Source organism: Schistocerca piceifrons, chromosome 3 (genome assembly GCF_021461385.2).
Source record: "Schistocerca piceifrons isolate TAMUIC-IGC-003096 chromosome 3, iqSchPice1.1, whole genome shotgun sequence".
NCBI classification, from domain to species: Eukaryota; Metazoa; Arthropoda; class Insecta; order Orthoptera; family Acrididae; genus Schistocerca; species Schistocerca piceifrons.
Genome location: NC_060140.1, coordinates 706820726 through 706838973, shown reverse-complemented (window position 1 = coordinate 706838973; position 18248 = coordinate 706820726). Strand labels below are relative to the sequence as shown.

General features: G+C 41.5%; 1 protein-coding gene across 3 annotated transcripts in view; it reads right to left on the bottom strand.

Annotated features, from left to right (window-relative positions):
* The window catches only part of LOC124789826 (bestrophin-2-like), a 472401-nt gene that overhangs the window by 79507 nt on the left and 374646 nt on the right, over window positions 1–18248 (bottom strand). For all 3 annotated transcript variants that reach the window (XM_047257310.1, XM_047257311.1, XM_047257312.1), the window contains exon 2: window positions 12104–12214. In XM_047257310.1, the coding sequence (XP_047113266.1) occupies window positions 12104–12214 (111 nt within the window). The remainder of the gene's footprint in view (window positions 1–12103; window positions 12215–18248) is intronic.

Sequence of the window (18248 nt, the reverse complement as noted above, 5' to 3'; positions counted from 1 at the left end):
GAGAGACAGTGCGCTCTTGTTGTCGCGGCTCGTAAGTGCAGCGACTAGCAGTGCCCAATGCCGCCGCGAATTGTTTATGTTGGCTGAGCGTGGACACTGCAGCAGACACTTCCCCATAAACGGAAAGAAATCACCTTGGCTCTGACTGCAGTGAGCGGACATCACTACCTCCATGTTCTTATAGTACCAAACGTGAGACTCTACTCACATGTGCCATGGAGGAATTGCAACGGGTATCATGTCATTAGTCATCAGAATATTTAGTGGTGATGAAATGTCCACTCTATTTGAAACCCAAAAAAATTTAAACTTTCTCACAAAGTCAAGTGAGATGATACTAAATGCGTCTTATCTAAGGGGCAAAAATTAACTGCAGAGCTTTTATGTACGCAGTAGTAGCACACAAGGAAATATGTCTTGGAAGCGTATATTTCATTTCCTCTTCTCATATCAACGCCCTTGTTTTAGTATGAAATGAGAAAATAAACACGAAAAACTAAAGTTCCTGAGATGCATATAAGTCATTTCCTCTTCTCATATCATAGCTTTTGTTTTAGTATGAAGTAAAAAATAAACAGTTTAGGGTCCTGCAGCTTAATATGACACCAGAGTCTTATCGTAGGCGTTATCGGAAAAACAAAAAGCAAGGAGCTGTCCATTCGTTTGTCCAACAGTACGTTTCCTTTCATGCATTACTACCGCTCGCAGATTCTTATTTAAGGACTTGTGGGCATCAAGTTCTTCAGCGAATAAGCCGTATGTTATTGTGCTAATTACAGTATGGGAAAAATGCAACAAAGACGAGTTCTCCTAGAGCAGTGAGGATATTTGCACATGCCTGTATTCAGCAATAACTGTCAACTGCCACAACACATCACAGAATTTTGCTCTAGCGTTGTCTTACGATTCCCTTATTGAGTTTGTATCTGCCTGCTTGTAGCTCTGCTACAAAAAAATTAAAAATTTGGGTTTCAGCGAGTCTCGAAAGGCGAACAAAGGCAGAGTACACATGACAGGCAAGCACGTTACCTGGTAGCTAGCAACCACGTGGGATGTTTTTGACTTACTTATTCGCACAGTAGCCACTATGACAGATAAATCGCAACATAAGAGACGAGAGTAGTTGTTATTTCCCGTGTGGAAGGACTTCCCTTGACTCAAAAGCATTAACTGATATCCTTATGTCACATTTCAAGAGTAAATCACATTATTCAATTGAAATGACACGATCAAGGAAGTAACTCGTCGGTCACAGAGATGCCAAACATATTTTGCGCTGTTGCCAAGTTTCAGTTATACTGCCAGGAAGGATACCAGCTGATGTGTTCTGTGCGTGACCTCGGAAGTGACTATAGCTTCGTCTCAGAGTTGCGGGTGGCAAGGGCCGCAATATCCTCATTATATGTCAATGAGTCTTATTCGCATTTCTGTAACTAGGTTTAGGAACTAGAGTGTAATTACTTGTAACACATCGATGCAACGAGTGCAAACTAAATGTCGTAAATTAATAACTGCGACAGTTATTTGTGTTTTACTGTCTTAATTGGACCGAAACCTTGAAAGCGTATTCACCAGACGCGATCACAATTTTTGGAGATTCTCCAGGGGTTGAGTTGGAAACGTATCTTTGCTTTACAATATTGTTATTGAGATCACTGTCATTGGCACATCCGCCAGAAGACAAGCATGGCCTGGCTTTTTGTTGTCTGCTTTTCTGACGGATATTCTGCCTTTGCTCGTAACGTGAAGACTTAAGGTGAATTCGAACATTCCATATGGCGAAAATAGGATGATTCTGTTCTTCCGGCTCTAACATTCAAAAAACAGTTACAATAAGCGGCAGAAAAGCGCCTGTGAACCAACAATTAATTATACAGTGATAATTAGTGTAATCTGACAAATTCCATCAGTCATCTGATAATTGTGAAAAACTACTTTTTTTCATCTGCACAGCACTGCAGTATGAACTCAATGGTTTCATAGGACTCCTATACTTAATTTCGTTGTGAACGTTTTCAATGACACTAGGGGAGGAGCACAACCATCTGACTTGCAACATACTTTTCCAGTGGGATTTGAATCTTTGGCTACAGTTGCAGTAGCACGTCCAATGAGGTATCAAGAATGTGAGCAATCACTCATTACTGTAGTATAGCCTCAGGCAGAAAAAAGCAGGGTTTCTGACAAAGTAAACGATGAGAGACACTGTCGCTGTCACTTATTAAAGAGGAATTGTTCAGAAAATTACAACTATATCTAATGAAATGAGTAGGGTGATGCAGCTCCAGCCCAGCACCATCACTGAGTTGCCAAACATTTTCCGAATAGAACTTAAGATTGCCAGATTGTGCAGATGGCCGGACTTACAGTTGTCAGGGGCAGTCAGTTTTATTGGCCACCTTAAGTGAACGACTCGGACTTAGTCTCTGTGGCGGCCGACCGGCGGTCAGTTTTTATGTCTAAGACTGTACGTAATGTGCACATAAGGAGACGACTCGATCTTTGATGTGTTGAAATGAGGCAAAACGCCGCAGGCCGAATCAAGGCGATATTGCAGTTGCAAAAAAGGTCGTAAGCACTGGCAATTGATAATCACCGATTTACAAGTGTGGATTTAACGCAGGTTCTCGGTTTTCACATCCATATATACCCTTGTTATTCTCTTCAATCTTCTCTACCTCCACCTAACTGTAATTCAGAGCGTTTCGACTTTATTGATCGGGCCGGGCCAATTTCTGCGGTGTGTTTACACAGTGTTAAGTACGCCGATTATCTCTCGCTCCCTCCTCTACTCCTTACCCAAGCAAAAGAGTGGTCGACAGACGACTCCCCGAATTTGAAAACGAGAGCATCATGACTTAGGGTAATACGCGTCTTCGGCGGAAAATATTGTCCGTACTTCGATCAGTGTCGTTTGCCTTCGGACTCAGAATTCAATTCTGACAATAGTAACATGTCCACATTATTAACATTACTACAAGAATAAAACAGAAAAAAAGATGAAGTATATATAGGAAGTGCACTGACCAGTCTTTAATGTATCGTCCTCCCGCCCCACACACTTTTGGATCGGTAAGAAACAGCTTTCCAACAATTTCTCATTACTGGAACTAATGTCCACTCTTCAGCAGAGCTTAAGATAATTTGAAAGTTGCTGGTGTATTAAAACTGTGCTGGACTGGGTCTCGAATATGAGACCTTTGGCATTCATTCACTGCAAGTACTCTACCGATTAAGTCCCGGTCCGGCATGCAGTTTTAATCTGCTAGAAAGTTTCAGTTTCTGGTTCCTTTGAGCTCTAAACGTAAAGGTCAAATACTTGAAAGTACTCAAAAAAATGGTTCAAACGGCTCTAAGCACTAAGGGACTCAACATCTGAGGTCATCAGTCCCCTTGAACTTAGAACTACTTAAACCTAACTAACCTAAGGACATCACACACATCCATGCCCGAGGCAGGATTCGAACCTGCGACCGTAGCAGCAGCGCGGTTCCGGACTGAAGCGCCTAGAACCGCTCGGCCACATCGGCCAGCTGAAAGTACTCACTGTATTGCATTCTATCGTACAATTTCCTCATTAAGCGGACCAATCAGTGTGGACAGTACTTCTTACTGATGATGCAATTGCAAACAGAAAAACTTCACTTGTGAGTAAGTGTAAGAGAACTTAGAATTTCTTACCGAGAATATGCACTTGGTGTAACAAACGGCAGCCAGCTTCAGATATGGATGAATGCAAAATACTGCCCTTGACAGGGAAACGTGGGCTTTTGAATTCACCACCAATAAGTTTCTGCTGAACTCCTATTTTTAAATCTACATCTACATCGATACTCCGCAATCCATCTTACGGAGCGTGGTGGAGTGTACCCCGTACGACTATTAATCATTTTCTTTCCTGTTCCACTCGAAAACAGAACGAGGAAAAAACGACTGTCTCCTTGCCTCCTTATGAGCCCTAATTTCTCGTACACTACGTGATCAAAAGTACCCGGACACCTGGCTGACATATCCTCTTCCACAAAACCGAGACAAATGTATATTATCAATTAAAGAGTGCTGTCGATGAAATAAATAATACAAATATATTCCCCGTAGTTTTAATGCGGAATGCTTTACAACACTGTACAATTTAGGTTTTATTACGCTAATAGTACCTTCATGATAACTGTACAAAGTCAAGGTATTTCAACATTGTCAAATGACAATGTACAGAATTCATAAAAATAATTTTGAAATTTATATGTGTAGCTTCGGAGGAAGGACACCTAACTTATTATTTCACCAATGCTTTGTTCTATTTCTTATTTAACAAATAAAATACAAAGAAACTCACTTGCAGAGTTTACGTTCACTTCGACGTCGTTCCATTGAAGGAAATTATCTGGTGTATTCATCTTTAGCTGTTGTTTTCCGTTTTGCTGTCATGAGCTTAAGCATGGTGAGTATTTCAAATTCTAGCCACTTACCAGAAAATCAGCCTGAATTTAATAAATTCCTTCAGACTCTTCTTCTGAAAACTTAGAAAGCTAAAGGTGATTATTTCCAACATACCATTTGAAAAGGAAGCGGTAACACTGAAAGCGAAAGCACGTAGAAAGAGGCGATAACTCGACAGTTTACTTGCTTCCTCGATAAGGTAAAATGCAATCGATAATTTAGGAGTCTTGACCAGTCAAATTAATCGAAGTTTTATGAGATCGACCGGGCGTTTCTATTTGTTCCTCCTTGATGTCTACGTAAAGTGATTTTGTAAATCAGAGACTTTTTCAGCCGGACAAAGTTATTTACACCATTCGAATCTGGGACAACCCAGGCATTAGCAACCCGAGTCAAGCGTCTCTGTTGATTCTCTTATGCGGATTTCCTCCGCCGAATGGGTCAACGATACCACCAGATGCAGAGAACTTGAGTGCCCTGCAGTGCCATTACTACATAAGAATACAGTTGGCGTCGTCCCAGCAGCACATGCGGTTTGCGGAGTAAGTAGACGGCGTGCAAAAAATGTCCCGTTCCAACTCCTCTGCGAAGAATCTCATCCCAAGTACTTAATTTGGTCTGACATGCGTCGTTAATCGCTGTTGTTGTTATGGTTGCACTCTTGCTGTTGTGCAGCTCTTCATACGAGTCATTCCTGCACAGACCCGTTCATCACAGCAAAACTATTGCAACCTACATCTATTTGGACCCATGTACTGCAGTCACGCCTTGGTCTCTGCCCTACACTTCCTTCATTACCAAACTGGCAATTTCTTTAAGCCTCAGGATGTATCCTATCAACCGATCCCTTCTTTTAGTCTAGTCATGCTATAAATTTTTCTCTCCAATTCGATTCACGATCTCTTCTTAAGTTGCTCCATTTACCCATCTAATTTTCAACAGTCTTCTGTAACACCATATTTTAAAAGCTTCTATTCTCTTCTTGTATGAACTGCTTATCGTACACATTTTACTTTCGAACAATGCTACTCTCTATACAAATACCGTCAGAAAAGACTTCCCGACAATTACATTTATCTTTGACATCAGCTAATTTGTCTTCTCAGAAAAACATTTCTTGCCATTGCCAACCCGCATTTTATATTGTCTCTACTTTGGACATCACTTACTTTGCCGCCAAAATCACAAAGTTCATGGACTGCTTTTAGTGTGTCATTTTCTAATGTAGTCCTCTCAGCATAGTTTGATTGAAATGACTACGTTGAGTTACCTTTCTTTTATTTTAACCTCTTCGAGACATCCATTTCGTTCAGCTGCCATCTGTGACAGAATTACACCATCCGCAAACTGTATGGTTTTTATTTCTTCTCCGTGAAATTTAATTCCATTTCCACAGTTTTCCTTTCTTTCTTTCCTTTACTACTTACTCAATATACACACTGAAAAACTTCGGAGATGGGCTTCAACCCTGTCTCAGTCCCTTGCCAGCCACTGCTCCACTTTCATGTCCTTTGGCTCTTTTCACTGCAGTCTGGTATCTGTATGGCTGTACATAACTTTCACTCCCGATAATTAATCACTGCTACTTTCAAAATTTCAATAACTTAGGTTTGCCTTTCTTTAACCTATGTTCTACGATAAATCGTAAGGCCACTTGCAAAGCTGCCAGAAATCATGTTACAACGGCTAAACTCCTGCAGAGTCTTTCTGCAGTATCACAGAAGGAACATCTAGCTTCTTATAGCCCTATTACACGACCTCGTTCAAACTCGGTGAGGCGTTAATAATAGCGTCTTTGTTGCCTTAAAGACGTTCTGGACTAACATCAACTCACCACGTCCGATCTCAAAAGTAGCTAACGCTCACGATCGTTACAGCGTGTATTTAAAGCAAACATGATCTGCATCTTCATTGTGGCGCTACTAGCACTACTCCTATGAGACTGGCGCAAAATCTGGATAGATATCTTCCAGATCTAGAAACACGCCTCCCAACTTTAGTCTCTTGCTGGTGAGATTCGTTGTTCCGTCAATGTATTGCAAGAGTTTCATTTTGAACTATTTCAGTGTAATATTCTCGGTGAATCCAATCATGATGCAACAGTATCATCCTATTCCAACATTGCTTAGTGGGTTTCGTTTTCTAAATAACATCTCTACATACACAAAAATGGTGCATAATAACGTGAATATCTTCTATAACAGAGTTAATATAATGTGGAAGCGTGAGGCAAGGACAGTGTTTTATTGCCGCAACACTTCACTTCAAAGAGGCAGCAAATCCATTCTAAAAGAGGTGGTCTACGTGACGCTTCTTCACCATCTTGTTAACTACTGTTGCACGATATGGGATCATTAGCAAGTAGGACTGATGCACGGCATCGAAAAAGAAAAGCAAGATCAAAGAAAGGCGACTAATATTTTTTTTTACCATCGTGAAATCGTTGAGAGAGTGTCAGGGATATGATGTGAGACTTGGAACGATGATCTCTTCCACAAAGACCTGCATACCGGTCACCAGACTATCTACTCGATTGCACTCATTCCTTTTAGCAAACATAAACTACGACCCTCTTGTCAGATTTGCGTATGTATTGAGCAACTTCCTAGTACATGGAGCTCCAATATGTAAACGAAATAGATGGATGTATGTGTAGCACTATCTGATCAGAAGTACCTGGACATTTATTAGGGGCTATTAATATGGGCTGTGTCTACCACACACACGTCAATTTAAACAGAAAATCATGTCTTGGGGGGGGGGGGGGTGGTAGAAATGAAAGTTATTTTAGATACAAACCCTTTACTTCGACATCTTTACAAAGACAGAAGAGAATTTTAGTTCGGATCCTTTAGCTGACTTGCGGATGGGATTTGCGACCGTTTGCCAGGTACACAAAGATTGATCGGATATCCACATATGGAATTCCTGACGGATTTCTCATCCCTCAATTATAAATGGTATTCTGTGCATTTAAGTGTTTCGGACCGTTCTCCGCGTGGTAATGCCTTTCCCTGTATTCTTACCATGAACAAATGTCTCATTAAAATCAATCTTTGCGATACACAGAATATGCATCCACAACTTTCGTCCTCCAGCTTCTGAATTGCAATTTGTTTATTTTCATCAGCACTTCTCGTTCTCTAACTGTTACATCATAACTTGGTGTTCATCAAGAATGTACTCAGTTCCTCATTACTTATATAGTAATAAACTCCTCCACAACTACAAAACTGTCTGGTTCTTAGACATCCACATGACGAAGACAGGGAAGAACCGCTATATGTTACAAAAGTTCATTTGCAGTTGACAGTAGTTCCCATATCACTACAATGGTCAGGGACCTCCGATACGCCGAAGGTCTGTCCATCGTTTAAATTCAAAAAGGCTAAACTATCATAGTTATCAGAGATTTGCAACAACACTAGGGTATTTGTGGGAACTTATATGGGACCCCATGGAAGAAAGACAACAGCTTTCCCAGATGATTCCAGGATCTACCTTAAAATCAAATGCAACTCGCATGCCACATTATACTGCGTGATGGAGAATACATCAAACATTTAACTCTGATCTTGCTCTATTCATGTGGAAAGAATCATTGTTCGTAAATTTCCATATTAACTCTAATTTCTTGTTGTGGTCATTTCACGAGACACCTTTTGGAGTGAGTAATACGTTACCACGGACATACTCCCTCTGATTTTCAAAAAATAAAATCACTCCATGACATGAAACGCCTCTTTTGCAGCTACCGCCACGGAAGTTGCATTGAGTATACAACTCCATGTGTGCCACACGTAAAAAATAGTGTAACTGAGCTAGGAGTTTACAAGTGGATAAGTCAGTTCCTCAAACAGTATTACTACCTGTTACATGTATCTTTGATTTCTGGCGTATATTAGGTTTGATAGGTGCAGTTGATCAGCAGTCTGTGTTATCAACATACGAGAAACTAAAAAATGGTTGTCATCATTGTTAGGCTTTTAAGCACGAATCTTTAAATACAAAGTTATGTTTAAGATAGCTCAAGTAAGTACATTGCCTGTGATAACTAACATTGTAACACCCTCCACTTACACCACAGTCTACGTGTTTCTTATATACAGGGTGCAGAAAAATTGTGTCAAGAAATTTTAACCCTGGATAGCTGATGCCAGTAGGAACCAAAATTAATAGTGTTGTGTAGGTCGACAACGCACAATTTTTAAACTACGGAAACTTGGCGCCACGCGCTCCGATTGGCCGCGGGATTGCCCTGCTGCTGGATGCTCTGGACAACGCATGACCGCGAAATCTTCGCCTGCCGGAGATCGCGATGCCTCCAAGCCGGCCCGCACGCTCGGTGGTAGCGCGCCAGCCTTCCACTGTAAGGGCCTTGGGGTGAATCCGCCGGGGTCCCGACACGTCCATTGTAGTTTCATGATAATACGTACCGGGAACAAACCCGTGAACAGCTTTTAGTTCGCGTACAGAAAGTCTCAACAAATTGCGTCGGCCCTGAAAAGGGCTTATTTTGTAGCTAGGACATTGTTTACCTAACGCAGGTGCTGGAACTGGCGACCCTCTGACGCAACACAAACTTGGTAACGTCAAACGGTGTTTTCCCGAACTGTTTCGAAGATTCCTGATGTGATTGGCGGCATGTTGAATGCGATCCATTAATTCCTCTTCGTTTCTAGGTGGTTCGCGCCCGGGTAGGTGAACTAGAACCTTGAAGAATCCCCCACAGGAAAAAGTCCAGTGGTGTGAGGTCTGGTGATCCCAGGGTCGAATGTCCTACGAGCACCTCTGCCAATTACCCGGCCGTCGAAGAGTTCAATTAAATGTCCGCACACAGCAGGACTTATGTAAGGGTGCCTCATCATGCCGCAACCACATGTGTAGCCCTATGTCCAGGGGAACATCTTCCAGCGAGCCGCGTAGAGTTTCTCGGAACCACCGGCAAAACCCTAGCCTGTGTTCATTGTCCGCCACAGGATGTAGGTCTAGGACAGGGCGGAAACTAATTGGATGCTGGCTGCCATCCCTCAAAACCTCCCAGACTAACCGATGAGTGACACCCACGTCGTGTCCAAACGCTCGAGTACTTTTAGGTGCTTCCTCGAAGCGCTCGAGAACAGTCTCTTCAAATGCAGCATCTCGTCGTGTTCGAGGTCTTCCAGCGTCACCACGATATCGCTAACGAGCCTGTTTGGCCAAGTCGTCGGTGAATTGCTGTAAACATGTGTGGGTGGCGTCTTGCTGGGTATCGTTCCTCATACAACCGTCGAGCTTCATGCGGATTACCGTTGGTCAGTCCATAAACAAAAACCATATCTCGTTCCTCAAACGAATACTGTGCCGCCATGCTTACTGTATGACTAAATCGCAGGAGACTTGTCTCTCCTCCGAAGCGAAGCTTACGGTGAGTACCTCCGACGTGAGGTGGAGACAAACAGCAAGACCTATTCGACACGTGTGCGTATCACGTTGGGGCAGTGACGAGACGAGACGGGGGCTTTTGTACGTGTGAACCAACAACCATAGCGCTCGCTGCCCGTCAACCGAAGAAAGGCAACAGAGCAATCCCACGGCCAATCTGAGCGCGTGGCGCCAAGTTTCCGTAGTTTAAAAATGATGCATTGTCGTCCGACACAATATTAGTAATTTTGGTTCGTAGTATCATTAGCTATTCCAAGGTTAAAATTTCGTGGCAATTTTTCTCCACCCTGTATAAGGGATCACTTTGGCGGTTTGCATTGTGTGTTTACGGAAGTTTTTCTGGGTAGACATTTGGGGAAGAGGAGGAAGTGCTCCTACAACTACTCTGTAGATACTCTGGACGAGTTGGACGACGTCTATTCCACGGTGGGACGGAGAAGAAAGCAACCCATACCTGCTAAGGTGACCATTAAGAGCACAGATGTTCTTGTACACTATCTTTATTAACATCTGGATACTAAAGGGGAATACGAGATACCTTCACTAAATGCATATTCGTTTCAACATACTTCAGAATGTGTGCCATGGAAGATATGTATATTTTTTGAAATCCTGTATAGTTCATACTGCATTACAGATACACGGTCACAAATCCTATGGTAGAGTTGTCAAAAAAAATGCTGTATAATTATACATGCCTAAAGGACAGAGCTGTTTTTGTTAAAGTGAAATACTGCACATCATCATTCCGTATCTAGACATAATGCCTAAATTGTTTGACATTAAAGAATCTTGATTTTAGTGTCACAAAATAGAACTGACAGACAATACCACTGTTTGCCAAGACGGACAGTTTTCCACAGGGTAAAGAAGATGACTTATTCCTCTCAGAGTGCTACTGTTAAGATGTTTTGGTTTGTATCATATGTTATCAAGTACTTTTCAATGTGGTGTAGCGATGTGAAATATTCAGTCATATCATTACTGGTCTTTCGAATGACGAAGATATACGTTAAGTGGAATTCATACTGTAATGAAATTGTGACTTAAAAATTATGTTATGTACTTTGTGATATTCCCACAAAAGATGTTATTTTGTTTCCTTAGCGTCACAGCAAGAAATTAGCGGTGACGCCAGTCTTCACATCTGAGAAAGCAGATAACAGTACCGGATATAGTAGTTATCAAGTCAGCAGCCAGAGTTTTTAAAGAAGACAACAGGAGCGTCAAGTTCTTGCTATGCTTATTTTTTGTAACAGTACAACAAGAAAGATGTCAACTGTATCGGAAAAAAACTGTCAGTCGATCTTGCGATATTGGAAGATCAAGAACTGTATTCCGATCTTGCTATTACGTTACATGAGTCTGTACATAATGTGCGCTAATAAAACTTTTGCTAAGTTGTTACAATTAATTCGAAGATATCATTATTGTGATTTTTTTGGAAATTCGGTGACGAGAAATTTTTTGAAGAAGTGGAACCAGAAAGAAGTATTACCTTTCTACAAAATTCATAATGTAATACGAGACTCCAAGTGGCGCTAAAGGAGAGAGAAAAATTATCCAACCACTGTCGAACTGCCTGTTCACAAAACTGGATACTGCACAATTCGAGGAACTAGCGAAATGAAGACCCACAATGAGGATCCTTTCAAACTTTGATCTGATAATGCTGTCTCACTCAAGTACGCAGCGTCTTTGTGTCGTTCGTAGGATCACTGAAGGTCTGATGCTGCTTAAACCATTGTATACTCTACTAGATCTGGTAACGATACCAAAGACGAACAACACTATTGCACTCTGGTGGCCATCCTGTCAGAGATACTTGCGGCTCTAATCCTTTACATACCAGCCGACGGCGTGTGCATGTATGAATTTATATTGGCATTTGAGCATATCTTGTGTGCTTCACTTTTTTTCCTCAGGCAGCAGATGGAGCAGAATGTCACCTCTAATAGAACAAACTATGACACTGCATGTACTGACGTTGAATTCCAATTGAGAGATCGTCTATTAGACGTGTCCCATGAGCCGATTCCTCCCAGTACTTTATTTGGAATATGGCTGAGTTCTTGTCCTTAACCTGTAGCAATTATACTTGAGTCACTAACAAACAAGGGAGATTATGAGCTCTACGTTGCACACAGTGGTCATTGTGTATCAGGAAAAGAAGCGACAGCTATGTGCGTGTGCAGGATAGTTGACGTCTCCCCTATTGAGATACTACGAAAGTACTTACTTTCTCTGATCTTCGTTGAGCCAGAAACGGTAGGTGAAGTTGAGGACGTAATAAAGCAGCAAGAAGACCATGAGGTCTGGCCACACCAGCTTGTAGATGCTCCCACGCCATCTGAAAAACACAAACGATACCTTCAGATTAACCATAATTTGATATATTAAGCATATAATGCTGAAGTATGTCAGAACGTGATAGTCCAAACAAAGCAGAAATTATATACAAATAAAATTCGAAATAAAAGGTTTTAAATCCCTATGGCTGCTCACAGACAATGCAGTTGTATTCACAGAGGTCTCCAACGATGGTTGTTGCGTGCTATGATCATTAAACACTTGTCTGATGGGTGCAATATAACACAAATGGGGCAACACAATGAGGAATAACAAACAGCAATCAGTAAAGGTATGTTACAGACTACTAATTAACTTTGGTATTGTTTGATGCATGGCACTTTAAGTCCTAAATCTAATACAATGAAATCTAAAGCATTGTTGCTCTCTGTTGACAGTCTATATATTGTGAATATAACTGACTGTAATTGAGCCGACATTCGATATTCCAACTACTCCATAAATAGTGAGTGCTAGACCAAAAGGTAGCCTGAGCTAACTGTAGACCCTGAAGCGAACTGTCTGGACGCAGGTTTCGAACTGTCCAAATGTCCGCAGCGCGTTGTGTTTTTGTGCTTGTCAGTGGAAGTTGCGCCTGTATGGTGGAGATCTCTCGCCGTGCTTCTCGTGTAGCTCTTGCTTAGTACACAACAAGGAGCGCATTTCCTGACAGATTTAAGTGGAAGATCACGCGAACCTAGCGAACAGTGTCAGGAAAGGTGGGATATGATTGTTGTACACACAGTACCTTTCGTCACAAACTGAACGGTATCTTGTGGTGTACAACTGCACTACTATATAAAAGTAGAAATAAACGTTTTTGCCTTACGTAAACGTCTCATTTTCTGCTTTTCGTTTTCACTTTTGGTAACTGGAGCGTTTTATATCTTAAATACATTAAACTGACACACATTCGGAATTCGTGATAATTAGTGCTGGTATTTCATCGCAAAGTGAAATGCTGCCGCCTTACTATACCGGATATCATTGGTGCCAAACTTATTTACTGTAAAATGTTGAACGTGTCTCCGCCCATCACTTCACCTGTGGTTAATAATGAGTGACGTATCTATCACTGTGGGTCACAATCACCTAAGGAAGTTTGCTTGCAGAAGCAAACGCAAGTCGTGCTAAATTCTCTCTGTGGTCACTCAAAAATATATTATATTGATGTACAGCACAATACAATAACAAAGATGAGTAAATGTACATCGTTACGTTCGGGAGATAAAATATGAGCCATTGATTCTTCCCAGAGTCTTATTAAGGAGCTCGGCATTACAAGGACTATGCTGACTTTTTAAGACACAAAATATAGTAATAAAACTGCGGAGTTGGTGCTAAAACAAGATGAACTACCCAGGAAATGAAAACTGAAAACAGAACCAAAATTGACCATTGCTGATGATGTTTGTACACGTCGTATAAACAACAAGTTTCGTCGAAGTTCCTGTACCAGGAATAAAACTGAAGTCTGCAGCAGAAAGATTTGCAGATAAATTAGGCCAAACAGGTTTGAAAGGATAATACTAGATAGTTGTTCAAATTCTATAATCGACGCAATATCTTTAACAGTAAAGTGTGAATGGATAGTTAAAGAGCAGACGCTGCAAGTATTGAAAAATTCCGCAAAGAATGGAAGAGTGTCAATGAAAAGGAAAATTGGTCTCTGCCACAGGTCTGCAAGCAGATGAAACTGGTTTTCAACACGCGGACGTAAATTCAGTAAGGAACGAATCACAAATCTTCTGTGTACCAACACTGGTAGTTCAAAATATCTGAAATCAATCGTAATTGGGACATCTGTAAAACCTGGGGCAATCAAAAATATATTATGCAGAATCTCTCAGTCATCTACAGTATAAAGCTATCACACTGCTATTGTCTGGTTCAAGCACGACTTCATACCCTGACAAAATGAACCGAAACCTTCAGATGTGGAAGCGTTGTTGCTTTTACACAATGCTGTTGATCATCAGCCTGATCGATCTAGCAAGTAATTTTCTCTACCAAACACTACTTCGCCAATTCAGTCCATCGATCAAGGAATGACCATTACTTGTACATGTCTCCACGGAAACGGGCAATATGATGAATTTATGATGTTCATCAATACTGAAGACAATAGCAAATTTTTCTGTAATTCAGCCTTTCAATAATTTGGACTGGGACTCGTCCAACTAGTCCGAGTTAGTGACTTTCATTGTACAACAGTTTACGAGTGGAGACTGCAGTTTTTTTCCAAAGCCTATCTTGTCTACCTCTTCTATCAGTCCTACCTGGTAAGGATCCCAAATCGATGAATAGTACTCAGGAATCGGTCGAACACGCGTCTTACAACCAGCTTCTTTCGTGGATTAGTTACATTTCCTTAACATCTCAGGCTGGCGTCTGCTTTTCCCATTACTTGTTTTGTGTGTTCTTTCCCCGTAAGGTCGCTCTGGATAGTTGCTCCTACATATTTTACGCCTGATACTTTTTCCAGTAGTAGTTTGTCATTAATAGTGTAGTTGTACAGTATTGGATTTCTTTTTCTGTGTATGCGCAATATGCTACATTTCTTTACGATCAGGCTCAATTACCAGAGCCTGCAACATTCATCAATCCTCTGCAGGTCGTTTTGTAGATCTATAATGTCTTCCGGCTTTGCTATCTTCTTACAGACAACCGCAATATCTGAACAGACTTAAAGAGCTACCGATGCATTTTACTAGATCATTTCTGTACATGGTAAAGAGCAACAGACCTACCACACTTCATTGGAGTACCCTTCAAATTACCTTTACATCGGTCGATTTTGTTCTGTTAAGAACAACGTCTTGAGTTCTGTCTGCAAGGACTTCAATCCAGTCGCAAATTTGGTCCGATATTCGGTACACTCTTTTTTTTTCCCTTCACTGAACGACAGTGCGCGACACTTAAATGCCTTCCTGAAATCAAGGAACACGGCATCAACCTGAGCGCCAACGTCTATAGCGCTGGCAATTTCAGAAATGAACAGAGCGAGCTGAGCGTCACAAGATCTCTGTCTGCGGAAACCACGTTGATTTTTGGAGAGGAGCATTTCGTCTTTTTCCCAGTCGCTGGGTAGCCTTAGTTGCTCCAACGGCCTACGATAAATTGCTGTTAGAAGGGAAGCAGGTTTTTTCGCATAATCCCTTTAGAAACTTGTACGTATCTCATCTGGCCCTTATCCCTTTCCACTACGAAGCGATTGTAGTTGTTTTCTCTATTCTGCTATCAGTTATCCCAATATCTGCCTTTTCGAAGTTCTCTTAAGACCCTGCTCGAAATATACTTGTCTGACATATAAAACAACACTTTCGCATTTTTTAATTTGTGTTACACATCACTTCCCCATCACTGAATATCTGACGTTGACTACTCAGATACTCTGCGATTTATATCCTGCCACTCTTGTTAAAGGAAAAATATTTTCCTAACTTTCTTGACATTCTTTATAAAAGTCATACTCCTATAGATGCTATCATAGCCTTATCATCATTGATACCCTCCTCTACGTTATTCGAGAAGTTCAGGTCTGTTTTTTGCTAGAATGTCTAAGGCGTTACCGTCACGAGTTGGTTCTCTAATTATGTGCTCGAAATAATTTTTGGTGAAGACATTCAGAAAAATCTCTCATTAATCTATGTCCCTGGCACCAGTTTTGATAGCATGGCTCTCTCAATGTATACCTAGCAAGTTGAAGTCATCCCCCATTAAAACAACACTGTCAGGGAACTTATTCACAATATTCTGCAAGTTCTATCTGAAGCTATCTACCAATACACGTCCTGACGTAGATGGTATTTAAAGCATCCGATTAATTTGTTTGACCCAGTTTCGCTACATATCTCCACCTACATTAATTCACATTCGAAATCCGTGGTAACCTTGCTATATATTATCGAATTCTTTACTGCAATAAAGACGCCGCGAGCACTGGCGACTAACCTATCCTTACGATAAATACTCCAGTCTAAATTTAGGACTTCGTTCCTGTTCACTCCCGGTTGCAACCAACTGTCTTTTCCTAATACAATCTAGATACAACAATCTTCAATAAGTGATACTAGTTCTGAAACCTTACCACGGGTACTCCTGCAGTATAGTAACAACATGTTAACAATATCTACTTGCGATCTGTGTGGGCAGGCATTCTCTGAGAATAATATGGCTAATGTATCTTCGCTTTCGGAAGGCAAGCATCCCTGATCTCACGAGGGGAAGGAAGAGTGGTTACTCTGACCTAAAAAAAATTAAAAAAAAAAAAACACGTGTGCAAGCGACAGGTACTCTACCACCCTGGTAGTCACTTCTTGCGTGTAGTGCACGCCTGAAACCATCTAATTCCTCCGGAAACCCAAAACTGTCAAATACACCCATTTTAGATGCAGGATCAAGATGATCAATACTGAAGACAAGAACACCAGAATTTTTCGCCCCCTCTCAGGAGACACCGCCTTAACGAAACACTGTCCGTGTGGGCGAGCGGGTTTGTGAGATCCAATGAAGTGGAGGGCTATGCCGGCGGTGGTGTAACTACCAGCTGGGCCTCCCAAGCCAGACAGGTCTCCATAGAGGATCCAGACAAAGTGTGTCTCACAACGTCCCGTCTAGTGTCCTGTCCTGTCCTATTCTATTCTATTCTGTTCTGTCCCATCCTATACACTCCCTTCCTTTCCTTTTCCTCCTTATTGTGTGGCAGCAGACACAGTCCCCTAATGTGGACAGCGGAAGAGCCTTGGAAATCTGGACAACGTTGATGCACATAGGCCTTACTGCGAAGGGATGGATAGCGTTCTGTAGTCGTGGTGAAGCCAAGCTATCTAAGGGGTAAGACCCTGAAATAAAACCTTGGCAGGTGTCCAGGCCATGAGGTGGCAGCCCCACAAGGACACTCGGGGGCTGTGGGCTGATAACCCGCACCACCAAAAAAACACACATCACAGAAACTAAAAGGAGGAACAGCCGGATGGATTTTAAGGATATGACCTTTGGCCTGAAAAGGAAAACCCGTATCGGTTTTTGAAATGTAAAGACGTTAAGAGAGGCGGGGAGGCTAAGACAGGTTGAAAAAGACATGGAGGATTATCGACTAGATATATTGGGACTAAGTGAAGTAAGGTGGCCAGAATCTGGGGAATTCCAAACACAAAATGGTGGAGTGTTACTGTATGCGGGTCAGACAGGTGAGGACGCAATGCATAGGAATGGTGTAGGGCTCTTACTATCTAAAAGCAGAAAGAAGAGCTTACTGGAGTGGAAACCAGTCTCAGAACGGATAATAACCGCACACTTTAAAACAAATGTGCGATATGTCACTGTAATTCAATGCTATGCATCTACTGAAATAGCTAAAGGAGAATTAAATGATGCATTTTGTACAGAGCTTAACGGAGTCCTTAGACAAACAAACTCTAGGAACATAAAAATTTTAATGGGTGACTTGAACGCAAAAGTTGGTTCAGAAAATGAAGGTCTTGAACATATCATGGGCGTGCATGGAATGCGGGATCAGGAATGTAAATGGTGAAATGTTGATAGATACATGCGCTGAACATGACCTAGTCATTGGAGGCACATTGTTTCCACATCGTAACTGCCATAAGATAACGTGGGTTTCTCCAGACCACGTTATCGAAAATCAAATAGACCACATAGTCATAAGCCGCAAGTTCCGACACTCTCTGTTAGATGTCAGAAATAGAAGAGGGGCAGACGTTGTAAGTTTTGGCAGAATTCAGACTGAAGATAGTGGCAAATAGAACCAAGCTCAATCACAGGTGCAAGAAAATAGATGTGGCAAGATTAAAAGACCAACAGATCAAAGAAACATTTGCCCTTGAACTACAAAACAGATTCCAGGTCCTCTCTGAAGAAAACTTTATGGAAGAGGCAATTGAAACATGCTGGCAAAAAATCAAAGATAGTTATTTAGATGTGGGAGAAAAATCTTAGGATTTAAGGCACATCAAAGGAAGGAATGGATCTCCGATGCTACGTGGAATGAAATCAACCACAGGAAAGAACTA